The following is a 23,583-nucleotide window of genomic DNA, read 5'->3' on the forward strand; positions in this document are numbered from 1 at the left end:
TAATCTGAATTCCCCAGATAAGCCTCCACAGCTCAGGGAGCAGAGCGGGGAATCAAACCCGGTTCCTCCAGATTAGATACACGAGCTCTTAACCTCCTACGCCACTGCTGCTCTTATGGAGCCTTTGTGGAATCTCCAGCACATAAATGCTACGCCCATGATGCAAGCAGACTGTATTCATACCATTTGAAAGAGAGAATTGAAGACAATCTGTAAAAACGCCTCAGATTTACCTCTCCCAAAGTTTCTTGCTGCTCTAGCATCTTCAACTTCTTCTTCCTTTTCTCACTTATTTTAGAAACCAGCGGATTGAGCAACCGGAACTCTTCGCTTTTCTCATCCACCTGAAAATCTGGGTTCTCAAACATGACTTTGAAGCGATCGTCAGTAAGAATGTTGGGTGTTTTCTAGGGAAGAAACAATACAGAAAACCGAGAGTTAGTTAGAAAGCTCATAATAATCCCAGAAACCCATAAAGCACATATGGGTTTATACCACAGGATTTTTTAAATACTAGGCAACATTGAATGAAGCCTCTGTTTTCCTGGCCACTAAGTCGTCTGCTTTTCTGTTATCATAGTACACTTTGAAAACATTAGAACAAAATCACATTAAGGGATAAGTCTTCAGATTCTGGGTTGCATCCAGTGATCTGTCAGCACAAGGTGCTGATGGTCACAGATCTTCCCATTTTTGGCAGGAAGCATTTTCAACCCCAGAACAGTTTATTCCCAAGGTCATGAGACCTGCAGGGGGTAATAACCATGTGGATTAGGAGCCAGAAGTGGACTGTACCCATTTCCCCCTCTTCACTTCTACCTTCCAACCCAGAACAGCTATTACTCCATGCCAGTCTATAAAATTCCTCTGGAGGGAGGGTGATGAAAGTAGGAAAAAGCTAAGATCCTTGTGTTGAATCCAGCCCATTGACTGCTGGTTACTGCCACAACTGAAGTTGCAAAACTGCCACCACCAGATGATGAGTTGTTATGTAATGCTCCTGAACAGACTGTGATTGGATGGACAGAAGAGTCAGAATACAAAACTGTATCCATGCACTGAGTTTCAGGTTACCTGCCATGTAACCTATATTAGACGTACCTCCTGAAGGCAAAACACAACACAACAATATTAGATGGAGAAACAAGGAACCAGGGATGACTCCTCAGGGGCATCAACCTACATACTTCCACTGAAGAAGGGCTGGAAGAATTTGGAATGGCTACATATTTCAAACTAATGTTTAGGAACACAAAATCCTTTTTCCAGTCTTGCTTAAGATTTGACTGTGAGTTATGACTAACTGAAAGATGTCATGGAACAATAAGCTGTCATTCAAAAGGTCTCTACATTTCAGTAAACATTGATGGGGTCATGGTTACAAATTATACAGTACTGAGAATTAAATCTGCTAGATGTAGAATGGAATCCTGAGAAGTACTACAGTTATTTGCTTTTCCTTGCCAGCAACCCAACCCACATTTAGCTGCTCTGTAAATTTCTTTCAGACAGCAGTTTTGTGGGACACGGTTTCCAGTGTAACGTTTTAAACGCATAGGATACAAGGCTTGTCATGCCCCCACAGTGGCTTTTGTTATTTCTCCTTTAAGCTTCAGCTTCCCCATAGTTAGCATGGGTTTAGTTCATTGTTAAGTCTTCTAAGGGAGGGAATTTAGTTAGCCCCTGTCCCTTTCCCAAAAGGCAGTTTCCCTCTTTACCCAGCAATCCCCTGTTTTAGCTCGTGCCAATCAGTCAGAGCGAGGTGCTAAGGGTAGCTGGAGACTGGAATATTCATGACGTATATGGTGGTCCATAGAGCGCAAGTTAAGGTTAATAGCAATCAGAATCAGACAAAGACTGAAGGAACTAAAAGGAAGCAAGACACAGTGGACTTTCTTGAAAGCAGCCAAGAGAAGACACAGTCTACAGCAGGGGTCTTCAAATATGGCCCTCCAGATGTTCATGGACTACAATTCCCATCAGTCCCTGACAGCATAGCCAAGTGGTAGGGCTCATGGGAATTGTAGTCTATGAACATCTGGAGGGCCATAGTTTGAAGACCCCTGGTCTACAGCTTCAAATCTGTTCAAGCAAGTACTCTGATTTAAACAGACCCAAGGGGGGAGTTAGGGTCTTGATTCTCTCCAGTAATAAACCTATTGTTGAACTGTTGAACCTGGCTTGTGTCTCCCCCACTCTGTCCTAGCCAAGTATAGGGTGCCAAAAACAGATTCACTTGGGGGGCAGAACAAGGCTTCAGTAAATAACATAAATTCCTAGAAGCAGAGTAGATCTGCCCAAGAAGCTGTGTGTGTACATGTGTGGGAAGCAAACGGTAAAAAGCGGAGTAGAATATTTCACAAGTTTTAAGATCTTTGTGTGTGTAGCCTGAGGTTTATCATATTATTCTCTCTCTGGAGGAGAAAATCTATAATGGCAGCAGGCCATAAAAGAGACCAAATTTGGGAATATTTTAACGAGGTTCCTCTACCCATAGATAAGGCAGGCATTATTCTAAAAATCAAACTTTCATCTGTTTGTAAATATTAAGATTAGACCAGCAAGAATGAGTCTGTATGCAGAAAACCATGATTAAAATCAAGTCTTGCTGACTGGTGATTTGATTTGATTTAAATCAAATCCACCCTAAAAATTCAGTGAAGCAATGCTGGCAACAGGACCTGGGGGGAAGGGCATCTGAAACAGCTTACCAGTAAACTACAAGAGAAATGTCATCTTCTTTTTAAAGTAGTTATTTTAATTAATGCAACGATGCTTCGTAAAGGAGAAGGCTCACTTTTTATTAGCGGGAAAAATGTCATTCGATGGCTGTGGTAGGAAAAGTACAAGCACCTGGGAATCAAACTGGCCCAAGAACTTGTTTGTACAGCTGCTCAGAAAGGAAAATTCTTTTGGACAGGAACGGTTGGACTAAAAATATGCAGTTGGAATAATGCAGAAGGATACTGCTAACACCCGCTGTTTTATGGCCCTGTCAGACAAATAATCAGAAACTGGTTTCATAATTTATTTAACATTTAAATGGAGATAAAATGGAGATAAAAGCCCAATTTTAATACCCAGGCAGCTGAGGACACAGTGCATAGTGATAAAGCAGCCAAGGCGTTTCCATTAAATGTTTCATTCCTCGCACTCTACCATACGAACAGCCCCATCCAAAGCGGAGGGGGGATGAAAGGGTTTCTGGAAATTGTGTGCAGCTGTGCTTGCACATTCGTCTTTCCCTGAGCACTTACCTAGTGGAGGGGGTCAACAGGGTGGCAGCCGCGCATCCCATAGACTTATCGCGGCAAAGCCTGGAAGTTTGGACTACTGCTGGGTGGCATCCTCCTTGTGTGTGTGGGAGAGGAGGCTAGGCTGCTTCCAAGGGTGAAGCCAATGTTAGTGGGCTCCTTTCTGGGGTTGAGGGGCCAGTTGCGCGGTATACCAGTCCTTGGACATATACCGCCATTTTGGCGGCATATGTCAACCCTATGGGACTTTTCAGTGGGGGCGGGCCTCAGGGCTTCTCCTTGCTCCCTGCACCGCTGGAAAGCTGTTTTGAAGGTGGCGGGGCGGGGCTGCATTGGCACTGCAGCCTGCTGTCGAGCAGTTTGGATACTAAAGCAATAGTGCAAAACACCACGAAATAAAGTGATCCTCAATTCTAGCATATTTTGTAACACTGATTTAATGTATTTAAAACATTTTTATCAGGTCTTATTTCCTCACAGTTAAGAGCTCAAATAGAAGTACAGAAGTAAAGCCTGTGTACATATGCCAGCACATATGTATTTGCATTGACTGTACATACACTATACAGACACATAGTTGTTTGAGTGATAAGAGATTACATAGGTATGATCTGGTAAAAGAAGTCCAATGAATTTTTGGCAGTTTTTTTTAGGGAGGAAAACTATCCTGTGTTCTTAATGATTTGTTATGAAACACCATTCAATTTGATAACCATTTTGCTAAGGCACTGAAATAACTGCACTCAGCCTAAAACAATGAGAACCTTTATAGAGTTTGCCGATAGCAGAAAAAATCTCAGTGGCCAGTAACTGATGAAATCATAGTCATGTGGCTGTGGAAAATTAACAGCTGTTAAATGGCAAAGCGTAATGAATTTATTCAACTGCAAGGGGGAGAAGACAAGGAAAACAGATTTTTCAAGAAGCTTGTCACTGAACTTGTCTTCTCCCTATGCAAAGTAACATCCTCAAACAGCAGGACTGGTTCACTTAGCTCAGGGGTAGGGAACCTGCGGCTCTCCAGATGTTCAGGAATTACAATTCCCATCAGCCTCTGTCAGCATGGCCAACTGGCCATGCTGGTAGGGGCTGATGGGACTTGTAGTTCCTGAACATCTGGAGAGCCGCAGGTTCCCTACCCCTGACTTAGCTCTTCTTGGACTTTCTAACCCTGCCCAGTTTTACTGTGCACAAAAGTAACTGCAGAGAAAGAATCCTACCTTTTGCTTTTTTTTCCTTCCATCTTCCAGATTTTCTTCTCCTTCCTCGATAAGTTTTAGGGCCAGCTCTTTATTAACCTTGGGAAGTTTCTAATGAATGAAACAAAACAAAAAATCAAAAGGTTACAAATAACAACAGTGGTCTGAAGACAAATTAAATAAACAAAAAACAAACAGAAGTTGCAATGCTTTGTTTAAAGAACCAATCAAAACATCAAACAAACCAAGAAACAAACCCCAGAATACACCCTTTCATACTCTGGAGAACTGTTCATCAAGTTGGATGTTCAGTTAAAGCAGTGGTTCTCAACCTTCCTAATGCCACGACCCTTTAATACAGTTCCTCATGTTATGGTGACCCCCAACCCTAACATTTATCCATTTTACAGATGGAGAACACTGATGCAGAGAGTCTTAGTTGTGGTGAAAGGGTCGTTCGACCCTTAAAGGGATCCCGACCCCCAGGTTGAGAACCACTGAGTTAAAGGAAGGGGAGGGGCAGGAAGAAAATAAGTTATTCTAGGGCAGTGGTGGCGAACCTTTGGCACTCCAGATGTTATGGACTACAATTCCCATCAGCCATGCTGGAAGGGGCTGATGGGAATTGTAGTCCATAACATCTGGAGTGCCAAAGGTTCGCCACCACGGTTCTAGGGCATGTAGGCAAAGCCTCAAGCCTAGAGTTGTAGCCTTAAAATGAATCACAGGAGGTGCTGAAGAATAAATTGGATTGGACCATGGGGGTGGGAGTGGGGGCTTGAGCCAATGGCTGCTAGGACAAAGAAGAAGAGAAGAAAAAAGAATCTCTCTGTTGGTGAATATGAAATGCCAAATTTATTCAAATGTCTTCCCAAATGTGTTAAGTGAGACACCCAAGTTCCTTGTAAGGTAGAAAGTAAAACAAAAGAAAAGTGGTCCTCTTTTTCTGATACTTTCATATACAACTTGGCTTTTTGACACACTTCCAAGTCAAGGTCAACAAACACAAGTAATTATTTTTGACGTATAAGCTTCTGTTAATTAAAACAAAATTAAGCCACGTTCACCCTCCTTCCTGCAGCACAAAAGTAATATGAACGGTCTCATGCCATGTGGGGCTGAAGTGAATCTTGCCACTCCAACCGAGGTCAGGGAAGACAAGCTAGAGCAGCAATCCCAGACGTGACAGCATGGGGCCTGCCAATTCTTTTCTGGTGCCCACTTCCTTTTTCCCCCAAAGCATATTTTTCCCAACGCAAAGGGCAAACCCTGGATTTCCTCCAACTCTTTGAAGCAGTTGGTGCTTTGGAAAAGTTCAGGAGGCGACACCTTTCTTTCTTCTGGGAGCACCCATACAGAAACAGCTATTTCCTCACCAATGTTTTAATTGTTGTTTTTAGTCCTCATCCATTAATTAACTCAGTTTCCAATTTGTTCTAATTATGTGTGTAGTGGGGGGTTGTTTATAATAATTTAAAAAGTGATTTTTTACCTATATTTTAAAGTGTTAGTTAGTTGGGTGGCCTGAGCGAAAGCAGAAAGGTAGCACATAAATTTTGTTCATGAATAAATAAATTTCCATCACTGGATGCTTGGCTTGGAACCTTCCAATATCTGGACCCAGATATTGACTGGACCCAGCCTCTATGGCTGCCATTTTGTAGTGGTACCACTCAATGTTTGCCATAGTCTCAACAAGGTTGGGGACTCCATCTACAGCATGGATACCTCCCCAAGGCTTCTCACTTTACCCTTGTTGTGTGGGAAGACACTGTGTTCCAAATTGTTCCCATTTCATCAGCGTAATTTGAGAAATGGTCTAAAAATCTCAGGTTGGCGGGTGTTACATAGGGGCTTCTTCATATGCTTGCTGGGCTACTGGATTGCATTCTTGCGCCCCTCCCCCCTTCAGATGAAGTGGTCTGTAACAATGAAACATTACTGGGGGGGTGCGTTTGAACATCCATTGAAATTATCAGTGACAGAATCTTTCAAAATGTTGTAGAAACTGTCAAATGGGCCTATGCTGTCTCATGCTGTCATGGCAATAAACTCTACTGGGGAAGAGTGAAAACTGTCAGCTGGGAAGTTCAGCAGTTACCGTATATACTCGCATATAAGTCGACTTTTTCAGCACATTTTTTTGTGCTGAAAAAGCTCCCCTCAACTTATACGTGAGTGAGGTGTATTTTAAAAAATATTTTAGGGTTTTTATTTTGTCGGCCGCCAGGGGGTGCAGGTTTTTTTGCTAGCTGCACCAAAATTTCAGGCTATCATCAGGTGACACTCCTGATGATACCAGCCAGGTTTGGTGAAGTTTGGTTCAGGGGGTCCAAAGTTATGGACCCCCAAAGGGAGTGCCCCCATCCCCCACTGTTTCCAATGGGAGCTAATAGTAGATGGGGTTACATTTTGAGGGTCCATAACTTTGGACCCTCTGAACCAAACTTCACCAACCCTGGGTGGTATCATCAGGAGGTTCTCCTAAAGTTACTCTGAAATGTTGGTACTGCTAACATAAACATTCCTCCCCTGACAGGCATCCTCAAATTTTCCCCAGATTCTCCCTTTAAATCACCCCCCTTCTGAGTGGATTTAAAGAAAGAATCAGGGCTTACGGAGCTAGTTTACTGTTTTTCTTTTAAATAAATATTCAAAAACATTTAACTTGCTGATGCCTCAATTAATTTCCCACCCTCGACTTATATGCGAGTCAATAAGTTTCCCCAGTTTTTTGTGGTAAAATTAGGTGCCTTGACATATGCGGTTTATACACGAGTATATATGGTAAATCTTATTTCAGCAATAAACTCATTAGTAGTACTTCAGGCAAGCCTCTGTCTCTCAGCCTAACACCATGACAGACCTAACTTAGAGGACTGTTACAAAAATGCCGACGGTAACAGATGTGAAGTGTTTTAATAATCAAAGAGCACAACAGAAATGATGGTTATTAATTCCTGATTGTTTGAATTCGATTAACTTAACACCTAGTCAACGGAAAAAATGCATATGAATGCTGAACACATTTAAACACTTATTTTGAGAGGGTTTACAGATTTATTAATATCCAAATAATGGAGGTGCTAATTCCAAATGAACCCTCCACACCTCTTCCAATTGTCAATGCATATTTTTCACGTTGTCTTTACCTTCAGTTGCACTCTTTGGGCACGAGTTTCTTCTATCTTCTGCCTGATTTTCTCTTTCCTATACTCCTCATAGGCAAATGGATTCACCATCATTTTAACCTGGAAATGTAAATAATAGGTGATAAAATGAAGAAAACATTTGCAGAAGATTTCTTTTTTTCCTCTGTCAAAAGCACATATACAGTCTCAATGATGTGGCCAGTTTACCTTGTGATACAGTCTTATGTCCATGAAAAATCCATGCATGTATGCACGGAGTAATGGGGATCCAATGAGATGTGTAAGCCCTGAAAAACATATACAATATGTTGTTAATAGCTCAGCAAACCATATGGCAGGACACAGGAATCAAGACTATTTCTATACCATCTTTTTGGCACTAGTGTGAATAGCCAAACAGCCAGAGAAGCTACAAGATCTCTACATCTCTAAACATTTCTTGCCTTTAATTTTTCTTCCTCCTTGCAGACTTAACATTCATCAGCGTTATATACAACATTTTCCTAACGTTGTTCTTTATCGTCCCTGGCTGCTCAGGAACAACATTTCAGATTGCTGTACGACAGGAGAAGCAAGAAGGTCCTGTTATGTTTCCAGAAATCCCTCCTGTCAACAGAAATTACTGCTGAATTCAAACCAACAAACGTATTCCTCAAAGATGGATCAAGCCACACCTGGGGTGGCAAAAGGTATGGAGCAAACAGGCCCGGGGACAGACATTTGTCAACTACATTGCTGTTCTATTGGTTCGTCAAACAGAAATGTGCTCTGAGAAGAGAAGCAAAGAAAATTGCAAGATAAAAGAAACTTCAGCTTATGCTGAAAGTACCCGCTGTATCTCAGAGTACCTTGATCTGTATCAAGCTGAGACCTCAGGTCAACACAGCAGACTTTCCTAAGTCAGCATTAGTAGAAGTTCAGCTGGCAGAAGGGACCTGGAGAAGGGCCTTCTTAGCCATGGACTATAACACTCCTTCTATGGAACAAGTGCATCTCTTAACCCTTGTCTTTTCTGGAGGGCCCCTGAGTTAGACTAACTGGTTAGGCAGCAAGAGGAGTTGAATGTGGACACGGTATTAAGCTGTCATTACGTGATGTTTTACTGCGTGCTTCAATTTTGATAACGTTGTGTTTACTGAACATTTTGTAAGCGGCCTGGGGAACCACCATTTGGCTTAAAATCTGGCCTATAAGCGAAAGTGAAATAAATAATTAATAATACCATACCTAAATTTTCAAGGTCTTTTCTTGTTACAAATTTGTAATCGTCATACACTGTTGTCTCTGGGTTCTCCTCCAGCTCTTCTGTTAGGTTATCAAGGAACGAGCACCATTTTGGAGCTGGACCTAACACCTGCAGAAACGGTGAAGTTAAGACATGCCCACAAACCAACGTTTTTATGACAGTAGCACAAGTAGTGGCGTCAACAGGCATGGGGGAAAGTGTCCTGTTTTTATGCTATTTTATCATATTGGTTTACTTGTGAGCTGTCTCAAGCAGTCCTCTGAAGAGGCACATATAAATTTTCTAATTAGTATTATTCTTACTACTACAATAATACAATTATAGAGATTTCTGTTCTGTAACAAGGATTCACAGATCCCTGGTGCTTTACTCCTCTCCTCTTTCAGTTATAAAGAACTAGTTAACCTCTCCCAACTATAATTGATACATCTATTGTGGTACTGTGCAGACTTTCACAGTTGGGATTATTTCATTCCTAGTACATGACTCAGTTCTTGCACAGGGGACTGCCTTTACCTTGGAAGTGCAACGTTTCAGTCCTGTTCCTTCCCTTTAAGTAAAATGTGACCACATGCCCTGTCCACATGCCCACTTACTGGCTGACACACTCATATAAAGGAAGGATTCAAACAGAACATCTAAAGAGGCTATGAAATTGAACAGGTCAAGAGAAACTAAGTTGTACAGATCGGCATATCCCCTCTTAGGATCAGTTGTGATTTCAAATGTGTAAGGCAAAAATAAAAATAAATAAATAAATAAATAAATAAATAAATAAATAAATAAATAAGCCACACTACTGTATCTGAAAATGCAGGTTTCCATTTCATTTAAAACTCAGACTTGCTAAACTTTTTTTTTCCACTGATGATATCTCTCTTCCACTGCCATGTCTACCCCAGTCACACCCACTGAAGTCAGGCTACTGATGTATGGAGCATCAAGGTGAACATCAAAAGCTCCCTTTCTAGAGGAAAGGAAACAGGAAATAATGTCAAGGTTGAAAGAGCCAAAAGTTCTATAAAATTGAACTTTGGATTGTCTATTTCCTTTTCTATTGCATCAGCAGCGAGAACCATGGGTGGAAATTAAACACTGAACAGCAAAAGCCAGTGGCTGCTATCCAGAAACTCCTGTTATTTGATTACCAAAAAAACTTGATGCAAGACATAAATTCTCTGAATATGCTTGAGAGTACTCTATACCTTGCCTTTCTTCCACCATAAAACCCAAAGTGGGACAAAACATTTACCGTATATACTCATGTATAAGTCGAATTTTTCAGCACATTTTTAATGCTGAAAAGGCTCCCCTCGACTTATATGCGGGTCATTAAATTTTTTTGGGTTATTTTACTTTGCCGGCCAGCAGGGGGCGCAGTTTTTATGCTAGCAGCACCAAAATTTCAGGGTACCCTCAGAAGACTCTCTTGATGATACCAGCCAAGTTTGGTAAAGTTTGTCTAGGGTCCAAAGTTATGGACTCCCTGCCGAGGTGCCCCCATTCCCACATTGTTTTCAATGGAGCTATTCAGAGATGGGGTTATTTTGAGGGACTATAACCAATAAATCTTCACCAAACCTGGCTGGTCTCTCATCAGATGAGTCTCTTTATGATACCAGCCAGGTCTGGTGAAGCTCAGTCAGGATCCAAAGTTACGGACCCCAAAGGATGACTCCATCCTCTACTGTTTACAATGAAGTTGGAAGAAGTAGATTTTTTCCATTTCTGATAATATCCCTCTTAAAATCTAAGTTAAGCTACATTGACATACAGATGATGAGGAATCCAGTTTTGAAGGATTTTAACTCTTGTGTTTTAGCATGGTTGCTGGTTGAGCTAAGGTTTTGTACTTTTAAAGTTCAAAAACATTTAACCTACTGATGCCTCAATTGATGTAATTTTATTGGCATCTATTTTTATTTTTGAAATTTACCAGCAGCTGCTGCATTTCCCACCCTCGACTTATATGCGAGTCAATAAGTTTTCCCAGTTTTTTGTGGTAAAATTAGGTGGATCGACTTATATGCGGGTCGACTTATACACGAGTATATACGGTATATTCTGCAGCTTTAAAACACTGAAAAAGAAAGTGGCATCCGTTCATAACAAAATTTTGATTAAAAAGCCAACAATAAGCAACACATTCCACAAAAACTTTTTGAATTGTTTCTAATGATTCCTCTTCATCAGTTTTGTGCCGCTTAAGAACACTTCCTAGGTGCTCATTTTGTGTGGTGGGAGGAACCAGTGTTGAATGGACAGCTATATTTATGCAACAGGATTCATACAGGCTACTCACTAAAGTCTATTGCTACCCACAGAAGCCTTCCTTTCTTTTTAAATGTTCTAGCCAAGTCATAAATGTAGCACAACAAATACAATTCTTATGTGTTACAGAAACGGCCTTGTTTTCATTCAAAAGTAGTTTGCTTAGGACTGTAAAGCCAGTCTGTCATTCTGATTCACATTAAGAAGTCAGCAATCTACTTTAAGTAGTTCCAAGTGCATGTTATGAAATGATGATCTTCCCACATGGTGTACAACACATGGTTGCCTTCAGAACTGCTACAAAGGAACAATAATATCCAGTGGGATATTCTTTGAAAGCTATTTTCAAACACTGAAAAGTGATTATGCATGAGGACAAGCCATTACTTGCCTAGATTTCATTTTTATGCTACTGCATCTCACCCATGTTCTCTCAGACCAAACAGATTTCAAAGGTCGATATTAATTAATTAATTATCAGGCTTTTATATCGCCCCTCCCCCAAAGGGCTTTGGGTGGTGTACAATAGAGTTAAAACAACATTAATGGCAAATATAAACAACACAGTTACATAGAATATCAGCTCCGCGGAATATAACATTAAAACCCCATAAAACAGCGTATCATACAAAATAAATAAATAAATTGGCGTCCAGCTTAAAATCTTATAAAACCCTCCCAAGAAAAAAGGAAAGAGAGTGGGGCTCCTTAGATGTTAAGGGGCCCAAAGGAGAACAGAAGGGGGTGCACATCAGCGGCTGGCCCCCCAAAAGTCCAGTGGAACAACTCGGTCTTACAGGCCCTGCGGAACTCACCAAGATCCCGCAGAGCCCGGAAAGCTGGTGGTAGAGTGTTCCACCAGGGCCGTAAAGGCCCTGGCCCAAGTGGAGGCCAGCCGCAAATATGAGATCTTCACATAGAAATGTGACAGATACAGAATACAGATTTCATATCTGATACTGATTGCTAATAGATTATGCGTCGTTAAATGCTTATATTCTTCTGAAACTGCAGGATCAAGAACTGGCAATTGCAACTGCTCCTGAAACTTTCTGTGTATGTAGCAAATTTAGCCTGACCTGTCCTAAGCCATGTTTAGAGACAGAGAATCCCTCCAAATGTGCTTGGGAAGTGTGTGTGTGTGTATGTATAGCAAAAGTAACATCTACGCCAAGGGTATCCAATACTGTCCCTCCAGATGTGCGCCATGTTAGAATGCAACAATCTATTATTCCGGAGCCAGGGGGCGGGATCCTTGATCTTTGGCCTACATCAGGGATCCCACCCTACTGTCCTGCTGGATCAGGAGCCCACAGGCCCAAAGCCCTTCCCTAGAGTTTGATCAGCTCTGGGATAAGGCATTAAAGGGCTGCAAGTACAATTTTGTACCCAACAAATATACATTTTAAATAACTTAAAACACTGTCCATGAAAAAAGAGGTTCAATGCTTACTGAAACGCCTGACATTCTCCCTTAGAATAAGGTGACCAGATGGTCACCTTTGTGAACTGGGACAGGTGGGTAGGCGGGTGCATGTGCGCGCGCATCTGCAGGAGCGCACGGCCTCACAGGGCGGGAAACGGAGCTGCCCAGAAGGTCGCGTCTCTGCGCCACGCTGCAAGTGGAGGCTGCCATACTGCCTTTGGTGCACCCCAGAAGGCGCGAACAGCCTTCAAAACCGCAGGACACTTGAAAACCTTACTGACAAATTGTTCTACATGGACTGTCCTGCCAAAAGCGGGACGTCTGGTCAGCCTACCTTAGAAGAACACAAAAATGATTTTTTGAACTGAGGGAGAAGCCTGTAATTATAGCAGTCCAAGGACTTAACTGTTTCTATAAGTTCACTGACTTTCAAACTTGGTATAAACGTTTGCTCTGGTTTTTAATTAGACAGACAGCAAAACAATTATTGGTTGGATTTAAAACACTGCTAGTGCATTCCCCCTCCTGCTGCAGCCCACCAAAATCCCAACATTCTGCTCTTGGAGGGTCAAGGAACCCTCAGGAACAGTGTGGGGAATATAGTAGAGGGCAATGCCTTGCAGAAAGAATCAGCGAACCTCACCCTCTCTATCTCTACCAAGGGAATTAGATCCCACTACATAAGCAGATGTTCAAAAACATTTGAGTTAAGTAGATACCTCTTATATTAAACCTGTACAACAATGATGCATATCTATTCAGCCCTGCACTATGTAGAGTGGGACTGCCCTGCTTCCTTCTTGCTGAAGCTCACTGAGTCCTCCGAAATTTTGTCCTTAAAAGTAACTCCAAATTCTAATTGCAAGCGGTAAAAAAGTAAAAATATTAATTGGAAAAGTCATTCTGAGTTTGAGAAACCGGCACCTGTTGGACAGGTAAATGTCCAAAGTGAAAAATGTCTCAAGAAGATACAATAAGACTACAAGATCCGGCCAAAAACTAAAAATGTTGTGCACCAAAGTCCCACAGTCTCCCAAAAAGAAGCTACTACATTTTGTTAATACAGCCAAATAGGTCACAGATTCCCAAACCTGTGATTTCGCCATGCACTGTGGGTACTAGATATGAATGTCTGCAATGGATTTAGATGAACCCAAATAAATTTCCCAATCTCCTGCAAAGCTCTGAAGAGGTACCATGTTGCAGCAACAACACACAAGAGTCTCCTGATGGTTTGTTTTGCAAATGCCAGAACTTGTAAGCCAAACTCATCATTCATTTATTGCAACCCCATCTCAGCGCTTCTACAGAGAAAACTAAAGAAAACTAAACCCTGAGAGATCCACAAGACACATTCAGCAGGTTGGGTGGGCCTGCTCCAACATAGTTCCTACAGTTGTAATGGAGTGCAGGTGCACTGGGTCATGAAGGAAGTCCCTTTGGCCCTGCCGCTCCATTCTCTTGTACCATATGGATGCCCTTTCTAGCCTTCCTCTCAGAGGATCACTAAACAAATAGAACAAAGAACTATTCAGTAAAACAGGCTTTTGTTTCTGTGAAATATACTATAGAAGGACAAGAAGGAAACAACAAGGCCACTACTTCTTGCTGCCTCTGCAGCTTAAATTTAAAGTTTAGATCCAACATTTGTTTTCTACCAGAAGGATATGCTTGCTGAAAGCGAAGGGATTTTTTTGTTAATTCCCCTTCTGATGAAGATGTCAAAAAGTTCTCAGTACTTCCTAAGCACACATCCACTTACTGCCATAGGCAGAATTTTGGGCGGTAATTTAACAGTGGTGTGTGTGAAGTACAGTTCCAGTATCTGCAGTACAGTTCCAGTATGTGTGGTATTTCCAATCCAGATATATTATCTGTAAAACTCATGCGCTGTTAATAAAGTATGGGATGCATTGAAGCAATGAATTTTCTTATTTCACTTGTATTACCCCACTATATTACCACAAACTGAACATGAGTCAGAAGTGTTATGGCAGCCAAGAAAGCCAATGCAATTCTGGAATGCACTGGCTTAAGAGTATAGTGTCTAGACGCTAGATCGAGGGAAGTAATTGTACCACTCTACTCTGCGTTGGTGAGACCTCACCTAGAGTACTATGTTCAGTTCCGGGTACTACAATTTAAGAATGATACTGACAAACTGGAACGTTTCCACAGGAGGGCAACCAAAATGGTAAAACTCCTAAACAGACTTATACCCTTCTAAGCCTAAAGACTTGAATCTAGATGCACTCTGCTTAGGATGGCACCCTGTCATGATACAAACAGCTTAATTCAGTCTACCTCAGCAGAGTGCAGAAAATGCACTCAAATCTATTATTTTATTCCAGTGACAGGCTGTATTCAGGATCATGTGGACCACTTAAGATAAAATAAAAATGAAACAAGTGGGGCCCCACAAAACTCTTGTGGTGGGTTATCCGCCGGGGGCCAGAGGCAGTCAGGAACAGTAGGTGTGTTCTCTATGCATGCACAGAGGATGCTTTTAAAATAAAATTTGGAAGATTTAAACCTTCTGAGTTTTTTAATTTCAGATTCTTCTGCAGATTAAGGGGGTCCACCAAGTCGGTAGAAGGGGCACACTTTAGAATTAGATACAGTGGGACCTCGGTTTTCGTTGTCACCGGTTTTCGTCGGTTTCGGTTTTCGTCGATTCTTTCCCCGAAAATTTTGTCTCGGTTTTCGGTGCTTGCTTTGGTTTTCGTCGGCGCACACGCATTAATTTTGCAACAACAAACGGCAACCCATGCAGTTCCATTGCTTTCCAGTGTTTGTCTCGGTTTTTGTTGGTTTTGGATTTCGCTGAGGTTTCCTGGACGGATTATCGACGAAAACCTAGGCTCCACTGTATATAAAGCCCACCAACCCACCCCCGAAAGAAAAACCCTGCCAACACTAGAAATGCACTGATTCATGTTAACAAAGCAGGACTGGATACTCAGGATTTCTGAACATTAGAAGAATACCCAGACTGTTTTCGAATCCCAAATATGCATATTTACTTAAAAAGTGAAAAGGAGTCTCAGTTCAAAGCCCATTTAAGCTAGCATTCTTTGCAAGAACTATGAGGTCTAGCAGAAGCTTGCCAATGGTTCAGCAGTGGTCTGCAACCTACTTTCCGCGCTGACATGCATAAAGGGGAGGGGCACAATGTTAGGCACTTACCTACAGACCTCCCTGACAAAAGACTCCCACTATGCAGATTCTGAAAATGGGATGTTTTGGGATGTGTTTATGTCCCTAAAATATATATTTTTTTGCATATCCTTAAATGGCTGCGCATCAAATCCCCACACTTCTGGTAATCACTTCTTTAGAACACCACATCAACCCACAGGAGTGCATGCCCAAATTAAATCTAGCATGCACCATTATATAAGAACATAAGAAAGAGCCTGCTGGATCAGACCAGAGTCCATCTAGTCCAGCACTCTGCTACTCGCAGTGGCCTTTCTGTTCTAATATGATTTGATAAGCAGCACTACTTTAATTAATCCTTGCCAATTTGGCTTCATGCTTTGCATGTAATCCTTGCATCTGCCAGGGGATTTTGTTTTGTTTCTGTTTCATCCACTGTCAAAGTGCCAACAGGTCAAACTCCCACATACTGGGTCTGCCTTCTGGGTTTTGCATGGCTCATGGACGTGTTGCTCATCGTCTGAGCAAGATGCTTGAAGGAAGAGGATACATTAAACAATTTGTCAGGAGCAGACAGGATAAATTGCTCCTTAGAACTCTAAATAAAACAGAACCGCTCCCCTCTCGTCACTTTCCACTCATTTCCTTCTTGCTGGTCATCTTTTTTATTTTCGTTCTCTAAGTCGGACTCGTTTGAGACCCCAATTAAAACATTCCTATTGTTACCCTCTAATCCATACTTGCCTTCTGTGGAATCAGAGGCTTTGAGTCACGTAGGTTGTAAGATGGTTAGTTGGCCACAGTAATTCATTTTCCCTCCCAATTCTCTCCCAGTCCCCATAATCACCAGCTTGTAGGTCAGTCACCACATAGCCACAGTACCAAGACAGAGGAGACGGACAAATGGAAAGACTTAGAAGGCCAGAAGTTGCCCCACCCGCATTCACTTCAGAGAGTATTATTTATTTCTGTCTTAAGTGTGTATGTGGGGAAATAATACCTACCTGTGCCAGCAAATCAAAGTGGAGGGAGACACAGAGAGACAAAGGTTGAGCTTGGAAAGACACACTGACAGCCAGTGGCATATCTGCCTAGGGACGGGGGGTACCCTCTGTCCCTGGGCACCACTAATCTGGTCACATCGGCCCCCCACATGTCCAGGAGGACTTCCTGCTTCCTGGCAAAATCGGCCCCCCACAAGTCCAGGAGGACTTCCTGCTGCCTCGTCATCTTTGGGTGCCCTCAGTCCCTCCCATGTTGTCATTGATGTGGGTGGGGCCAAGGAAGCAAGCCCGAGGATACTGCTCCCGCAGCCTTGGCTCCCCCTCCCGGCTCCCATCCAGCAGTGCCCTCTGCCCTCCGCCTGGGGAGAGCAAGGAAGGTGGCCTCATGTCCTCAGCTCCTTTGCTTTTATAAGCACAGGAGCGAGGTTTGGGGACCCTAACCCCCAAGCCCCACCCCCTGGCATAGGAAGGGGGGGCGCCTGGAGAACGGTTGTCTCTGGGAGCCATTTTCCCACCAAACGCCTCTGCTAACAGCAAGACAAGCCCCAGGAGTGCTTCCACAATTTAGAGTCTTGCCTTGGCCCACCGCCTTTCTTTATACTGTTGTCCCCAGCACCAGAGCCAGCTCCTCTAAGGCTCACTTTGAACCTGTGGGTCTGGCAGGTGGTAATGGGTATAATTCATACCCAGTACCTCCTACATGGCTGTGGCGTTTTAGAAAACTTGCTTTGGCTAGAGGACCAGCCATATGTGCCAACCAAAATGGTATAGCATGCTGTTGCTTGACAGGTATGCTGGGAGTTGCCCGCTACAGGTCAAAATCAATCACAGAACATTTTTTTCCAGGGAAAGACCACCTGAGTCTGAGTCTGCAGTTTTTTAAGGAGATCTGCTAAAACCTCTCCTTCAGATGTAATTCTGAAGAACGCTACCAATTTAAAAAATGAGATGGTATGTCTATACACCAAAACATTTTTAAACAAATCTTTTTAAATATTATTAGTTACTGATAACTTTATTTTTATGTTTTCTGTTAAGATAAAAGCAGGATACATTTTAAAAAAGCAAATAGACTCTCACACCAGTGGCTCCCAAATCTACTAATTTTATTTACTTCATTTGTACCCAGTCTTTCTTCCCAGTGGGGACCTAAAACAGCATCCACTGTTCCCTTTGCTTCCATTTTTATCCCATAAGAACTCTGTGAAAAATGTTCGTCTGAGAGTACCAGCAAGCTTTCTTGGCAGAGTGGGGATTCAAACCTGGGTCTCCCAGATCCTAGTCTGAAATTCTAATTACTGTACCATTATAGCTGTTTATGGAAGAAAGTCCCAAAATAAGCCCTCTGTAGTTCAAGGCTCCCATCATGTTGTAAAGAGGTCAAGAGATCTCTATTTAGAAGGTATTTTGGGGCTGGGTATGTCTCAGTGTAGGAAGGTGTACTTGGACTCAAGGTGCAGAAAAAGAGATTCCACCTAAACATTAGGAAGAAATTTCTGACTGTCAGGGCTGTTCAACAGTGGAAGTCACTGCCTCGAAGAGTGGTGGAGTCTCCTTCTTTGGAGCTTTTTAAACAGAGGCTGGATGATCAAATGTCGGGAGTGCTTTGATTGTATGTTCCTGCATGGCAGGGGGTTGGACTTGATGGCCCTTGTGGTCTCTTCCAGCTCTATGATCTATGAATCCATTACTCCCTGTTCTAGTCTCTGAGGCAGCCGAAAACAAGCTTGCTCACTGTTAGGCAGATTCTGCATGGACCAAAAACAGTGGTGTGAAAACAGTGTAAAATGGTTTAAAATGGTGTAAAAGGGTTTACACCATATTCACACTGCTGTTTTTGGCCCATGCGGAACCCACCTTAGACATGGCATCCCTTCAACATATTGAAGACCAACTGATCCCTTTGTGGCTAAAAAGACTTTGCTAGAGGATCATGTCTACAAAGCATTAAAAGATTCTACAGGATGGCCAGAAAATTATTTCCAAGTGTCACGCACTAGATGATTTCCGCACCTACGCTCGCAGGCATGCATTTCCTTTGAGGCAACAGGTTACTATGAGGATTTCCTTTGTTGTGAATAAGCCCAACTGTGCTACCTTTTAGACAGAAAACACTTTTCTGAGAACAGATAGGAAGCCCATATTTCCTGTTTGTGGAGGCCAAACAACACACTCGTCAAATGATTTCTCAGCAGGCAACACTTAAAATACCAGATTCAATCTGTAACCTACAAATCATGCTGCAATACATAGAAGTGACACCAAAAATTATATGGATTTAATTAGCAACGTAAAATGTAATTTTAAAATACAAGAACATTTCTGTCCACAGGACTTGCGGGACACGCAAATCTGCAATCCATACATCCTATGTGTTTCCCTTTGTTCTGTAGTTTTAAACAGACTCTTGTCTCAATTGGGGGTAAAAACACTTCTTGGGAGCAGACAAGAGATGTGCACCGTTGCAACTCATATTAGAACAGGCTGGCTCATATATATATGGATTGTTATCTGCCTTTCCAGCATGGGCTACCTTGGCCACTCAGCCGTCTGATGGGAATTGTAGTCCATAACATCTGGAGTGCCAAAGGTTCGCCACCACTGGGCTAAGCAGATCTACTTAGAATTGGACTAAAATCTAGTCAATGGTGCTTATTCCCAATGGTGCTAAGGAAAGTTTTACTTAGAACTGCATTATATTACCAAGCATTGCCTACAGCATTCAATAACAAGCAAAGAGTCACTGGAAAACCTTAAGAAAGCCAGTGTGCCACAGTGGTACGAGTACAGAACTAGGAGACAAGATGCCCAGATTCGAATCACACGTTCTGCCATGCTTGTTGGATCATCTTGGGCCCACTATGGTCTTCTCTAACTTACCTCACAGGGTGCTGTTGTGAGGGTAAAATGGAGCATATGACACACACTGCCTGGAGCTCCTTGGATGAATGGTGGGATAGAAACTACTAAAATAAATAATCAAGACACTGAAGCAAGTTCTTCAAACACATTCTTAGCAGGCCAGTCAAACATGACAACTGAGGAAAGTCCTGCTGAGCTTACATTGTGCAAAATAAAACAGTACAATGGAAAGCCAAGAGATTCTCTACCATAGTGAATTTTCCTCAAACTGAATACACATTTTGTTGGGCAGCCTATAGAAGTCTGTTCCTTCATCTGATAAAGCAAGCTCTTAATTTAGAAAAGTTCATGTCACAGTGAGCAAGCTAGTCTTTAAGGTGCCACAAGACTTGTTCTGATAGCCCTACTATATATCAAAACCAGGCTGAGGGCAGAATGGCAGTTTAACTGTGTACCACCCACCAAGTGTGTACCACCCACCAAGTGTGAATCATCATCCTCACTGAATTATGGACTGGTATTTCTCAAATAGTGATCCCTAACAACAACCACAACAAAACAACAACAAGCCACAAACAAACCACCATAACAACATGCGGCCAAGTCACAACCAAAAGACGGTGATCCCTCCTAAGGTTTTCAAGGCAAGAGATGAGAGCAGGTAGATTGCTATTGTCTTCCTCTGCATAGCAACTCTGACCTTTCTTGGTAGTCTCTCATCCGGGTACTAACCATAGTCAATCCTGCTTAGTTTTTGAACTCTGACAAGTTTGGGATAGTCTGGGCGATTCAGGCAGCTCCTCCTCACAAAACATTTCTGAAATTCAGGGGCTTTCAAAAGCTGTGTGTGTATATTATGTGTTCGGTGTTCCAGCAGGAATAAATGGGGGAAATCCCACTGGGAGCCCTCAAGGCCTCAAGAAGCTTTCTGGATCCCAGTCCTAATGTTTATACTTGTCTACAATGCTTTTCATTTTAACAGTTAAACCTTCTTCTTCTCATTTGTGCTTCCCAGTGTCACTGCATCAGGATCCCATTATTTTAAAAAAATTATACTCTATCAACCAGCTTGAGGCAGCTTACAAAGTAAAACTAAATAATGTAAGTAAAACTATACAATGAAATCAGTAGGACAGCATACAATTATCAACAATAGCCCATAAAAACAAGCCAGGGTATAAAATAGGTTGAAAAAGATATTTATAAAGCAATTCTCACACTAAAACCTGAAGATAAAAACAGCTACAAAATATAAAACCTCTCGGTTTAAGGCCCGAGAGGAAAAATGTTTGGGCCGGCATCTATAAGAAAGTAAGGCAGACATCAGAAGACCCTCAAGGGGGAGGGTATTCAACAGATGAGGTTCCATCACAGAAATGTGGATAAAATTTTGGATAAGATTTAGTATAATTCTACTTTTTAAAATCAGGAGTTTTACATTATGTCAACAGAGTGGACTGCAATGGAACACATTCATTATGCCTTTCTGCTGTATAATTTTCAGCAAAAAAGGCAAACGCCATGAATTTATACAGATTACTAGCTGGCCTGGCCACGCTTCGCTGTGGCTCCCTGTGGGGGGGTTAGAAAGGGTGGCAGGGCTCGCTGGACGGCTGGGCCGCGGGCGCGGGCGAGGCCGGTCAGGGCTTGCTGCTGGCAGGCGCCAGGAGGCTCCCGTCCAAGGCCCTGGCGGGAAACAATCAAACCAATCCCCGTGGTGGCGCCCCCCACCGGATTGATCTTGCTGCATGCTTCACTGAGACTTACAGGGGAGGTTAGGAATTGAAGGGAGGAGGAAGGGGAGAGGCATACAGGTCATGTGCTGTGCCGTGGCTGTGAACGCTCCTCGTTCCTCTTCCTGTGTTCAGAGCAGGCAGTTTTACATGTCGTGAACGTGCACACCATGCAGAAGGTGGGCAAGCCACGCCCCCAGGTCCGACGGGCCCTCATTGGTCCACCGCGGTTTTGGGGAACGTGCGTTTTACCGGGCTCAGGTGTGACCTGGGAGCCTGGTGAAGGCGCGAAAACCTGCCCACCAGGGGACGGGACGTCGTGACCAAATTTCGGAGGAATCGGTCCAGCCATTTCGGCGTTAGGCCATCAGTAACAAATACATGGTTAGCTTTTTATATATATCGATAATTACAGCTCCATAGTATCATTTTGCTGATATGTAATGCTAATTCCACTTTAAATCACATCTATAGCATAATCAGATGCTGGCTTTAAAAAGAAAGAGGACAGGAATGACTTCAGTGCTGTGATGACAGAAAACCACTTCCAGCAAAAAATAAAATAAAAATAAAGCTTTACTTACCGGAATGTAGTAGATATTCATTTTGGGTGCTTCATTGGCTGTGAACAGCATTCCTAAAGAGACAGAAAATAGCTAATAATGCTGCAGAACGCAGTGTTTAAAGCTATGAACTCAACTAGGCTCTTCTTGAGAATGAAGGCATAATTAGCTTAATTCCAACATTATTACCGGTATAACTCATTTTACAGAGTTGTAAATCACCTTGAATGTCTATATGTGCAGATGCATACCCTATCGCAGAATAGAATGTTCATACATCTCAGATTTTTCATTTTGCTAAAAAGTTATTTTCTCAGTCCTATATTTGTTTAACAAATGTAATTATTAAATAAATCCTTTTGCCTAACATTTCAAACATCACAGTAAAGAAGAGGTGACATTTTTGCAGACTCTGGGACAGAGCTTAGATGTGTATCACTAGGGAAAAGATAAAGGGATTCTTAAACTTTTTCTACTGCTTGGATGTGCTAACTCTGATCAGTTTGCACAGGAGAGACAAGCCCATTAAACCACAAAATAGACGACCTAAAAATGGTTTCAGATAGATTTAAGAAAGTCTCCCTGTTAATAGGTCAGAGTGTAAGGTAACTTTAAAAAAATCAGACATTGCAGGTGATTCATTATGACTTGAGGGGGAAAAAAATCAAATATCCAGTATGAACACAGGAACTTTCTAAGGGAAAGAAGATTTACAACCTAGCAATAAAAGCACTAAAAATACCATATAGGAAGTTGGATCCAAGCACCAGGTGAAAAAAGGCAGGAAGAGTTCTTTTTAACCACCCAAAAAAGTTGTACTAGGGATCATGAGACCTCCTTGGACAAAAGCCTTGTTGATGGGTACTTTCATAAGAAGGGGTATTGGATAAGATTAACTGAAAAAGCTGGCTGGATCCAACCAAAAATAAACACTGGACACCTGATGGATAAACAACAAAATGTGGTTATGGCACGAATTTCCTTTCCTTTTTTAAAAAGTCATAACGAACTCAAGAATGGGCCCTAATCAACTACCTCCAGACAGGAAAACCAGGAGTTTAGTTTCAAACAGCCTGTTTATCACACAGCAAAATGTAAGAATGATAAATTGTTTCCTACTTACCCGAATTAGGGTATATGCAGACATCATTAATTTCATGTTCAGGTTCCATGGAAGTGAATATTTTCCCCTGAAACAGAAGAAACATGAAACAGGATTGAGCATTCCTCTTTTCTGAAGTTAGAGCAAGTATACCACGAACAAGTCAACCACTTTGAACACTGGAATACAGCTCCCCACTTTGCTATATAGTCTGTTGTAGTTAGCCATTGGCCTTCCAAATGAGGCAAACCCATTGCCCAAATAAGGCAGACATATTTGTGATTTATTCAAACATTATCATCAATATATCGAATTCTCACCATGGCAAAATTTGTGGATACTTAAATGCAGGGATTGGGAGTCATGAATAGACAAGACAGCTCTTTCTACAATCCTGAGAAAAAGCCCCAGGTTTTCAAAAAAATCTGAAATCAAAAACACTTACATTGGGGGGATTAAGAATCTCCCCTAAAATAGAAACGGCACCTATAGCTTTTTTTTAAAGACACTCTTCAGTGTCTTGGGTGCCCTCAAATCTGAAGGTTGCTAGGCAACCACAGCAGTACTGCCAGTCTTCAATGTTTGCTTTCTGACAGAAAAATCAGGGGAAGG

At 42.1% G+C, this 23,583-nt stretch overlaps 1 protein-coding gene across 1 annotated transcript in view; it reads right to left on the bottom strand.

Moving 5' to 3' along the window:
• The window catches only part of NOL10 (nucleolar protein 10), a 58,174-nt gene that overhangs the window by 11,148 nt on the left and 23,443 nt on the right, over window positions 1-23,583 (bottom strand). Inside the window, exons 12-18 of the mRNA XM_048498621.1 lie at window positions 22,993-23,059; window positions 21,891-21,943; window positions 8,833-8,959; window positions 7,813-7,892; window positions 7,606-7,704; window positions 4,475-4,564; window positions 234-407 (exon numbers count right to left, since the gene is read on the bottom strand). Coding sequence (XP_048354578.1) covers window positions 234-407; window positions 4,475-4,564; window positions 7,606-7,704; window positions 7,813-7,892; window positions 8,833-8,959; window positions 21,891-21,943; window positions 22,993-23,059 — 690 coding nt within the window. The remainder of the gene's footprint in view (window positions 1-233; window positions 408-4,474; window positions 4,565-7,605; window positions 7,705-7,812; window positions 7,893-8,832; window positions 8,960-21,890; window positions 21,944-22,992; window positions 23,060-23,583) is intronic.

This window comes from Sphaerodactylus townsendi, linkage group LG01 (genome assembly GCF_021028975.2).
Source record: "Sphaerodactylus townsendi isolate TG3544 linkage group LG01, MPM_Stown_v2.3, whole genome shotgun sequence".
NCBI classification, from domain to species: domain Eukaryota; kingdom Metazoa; phylum Chordata; class Lepidosauria; order Squamata; family Sphaerodactylidae; genus Sphaerodactylus; species Sphaerodactylus townsendi.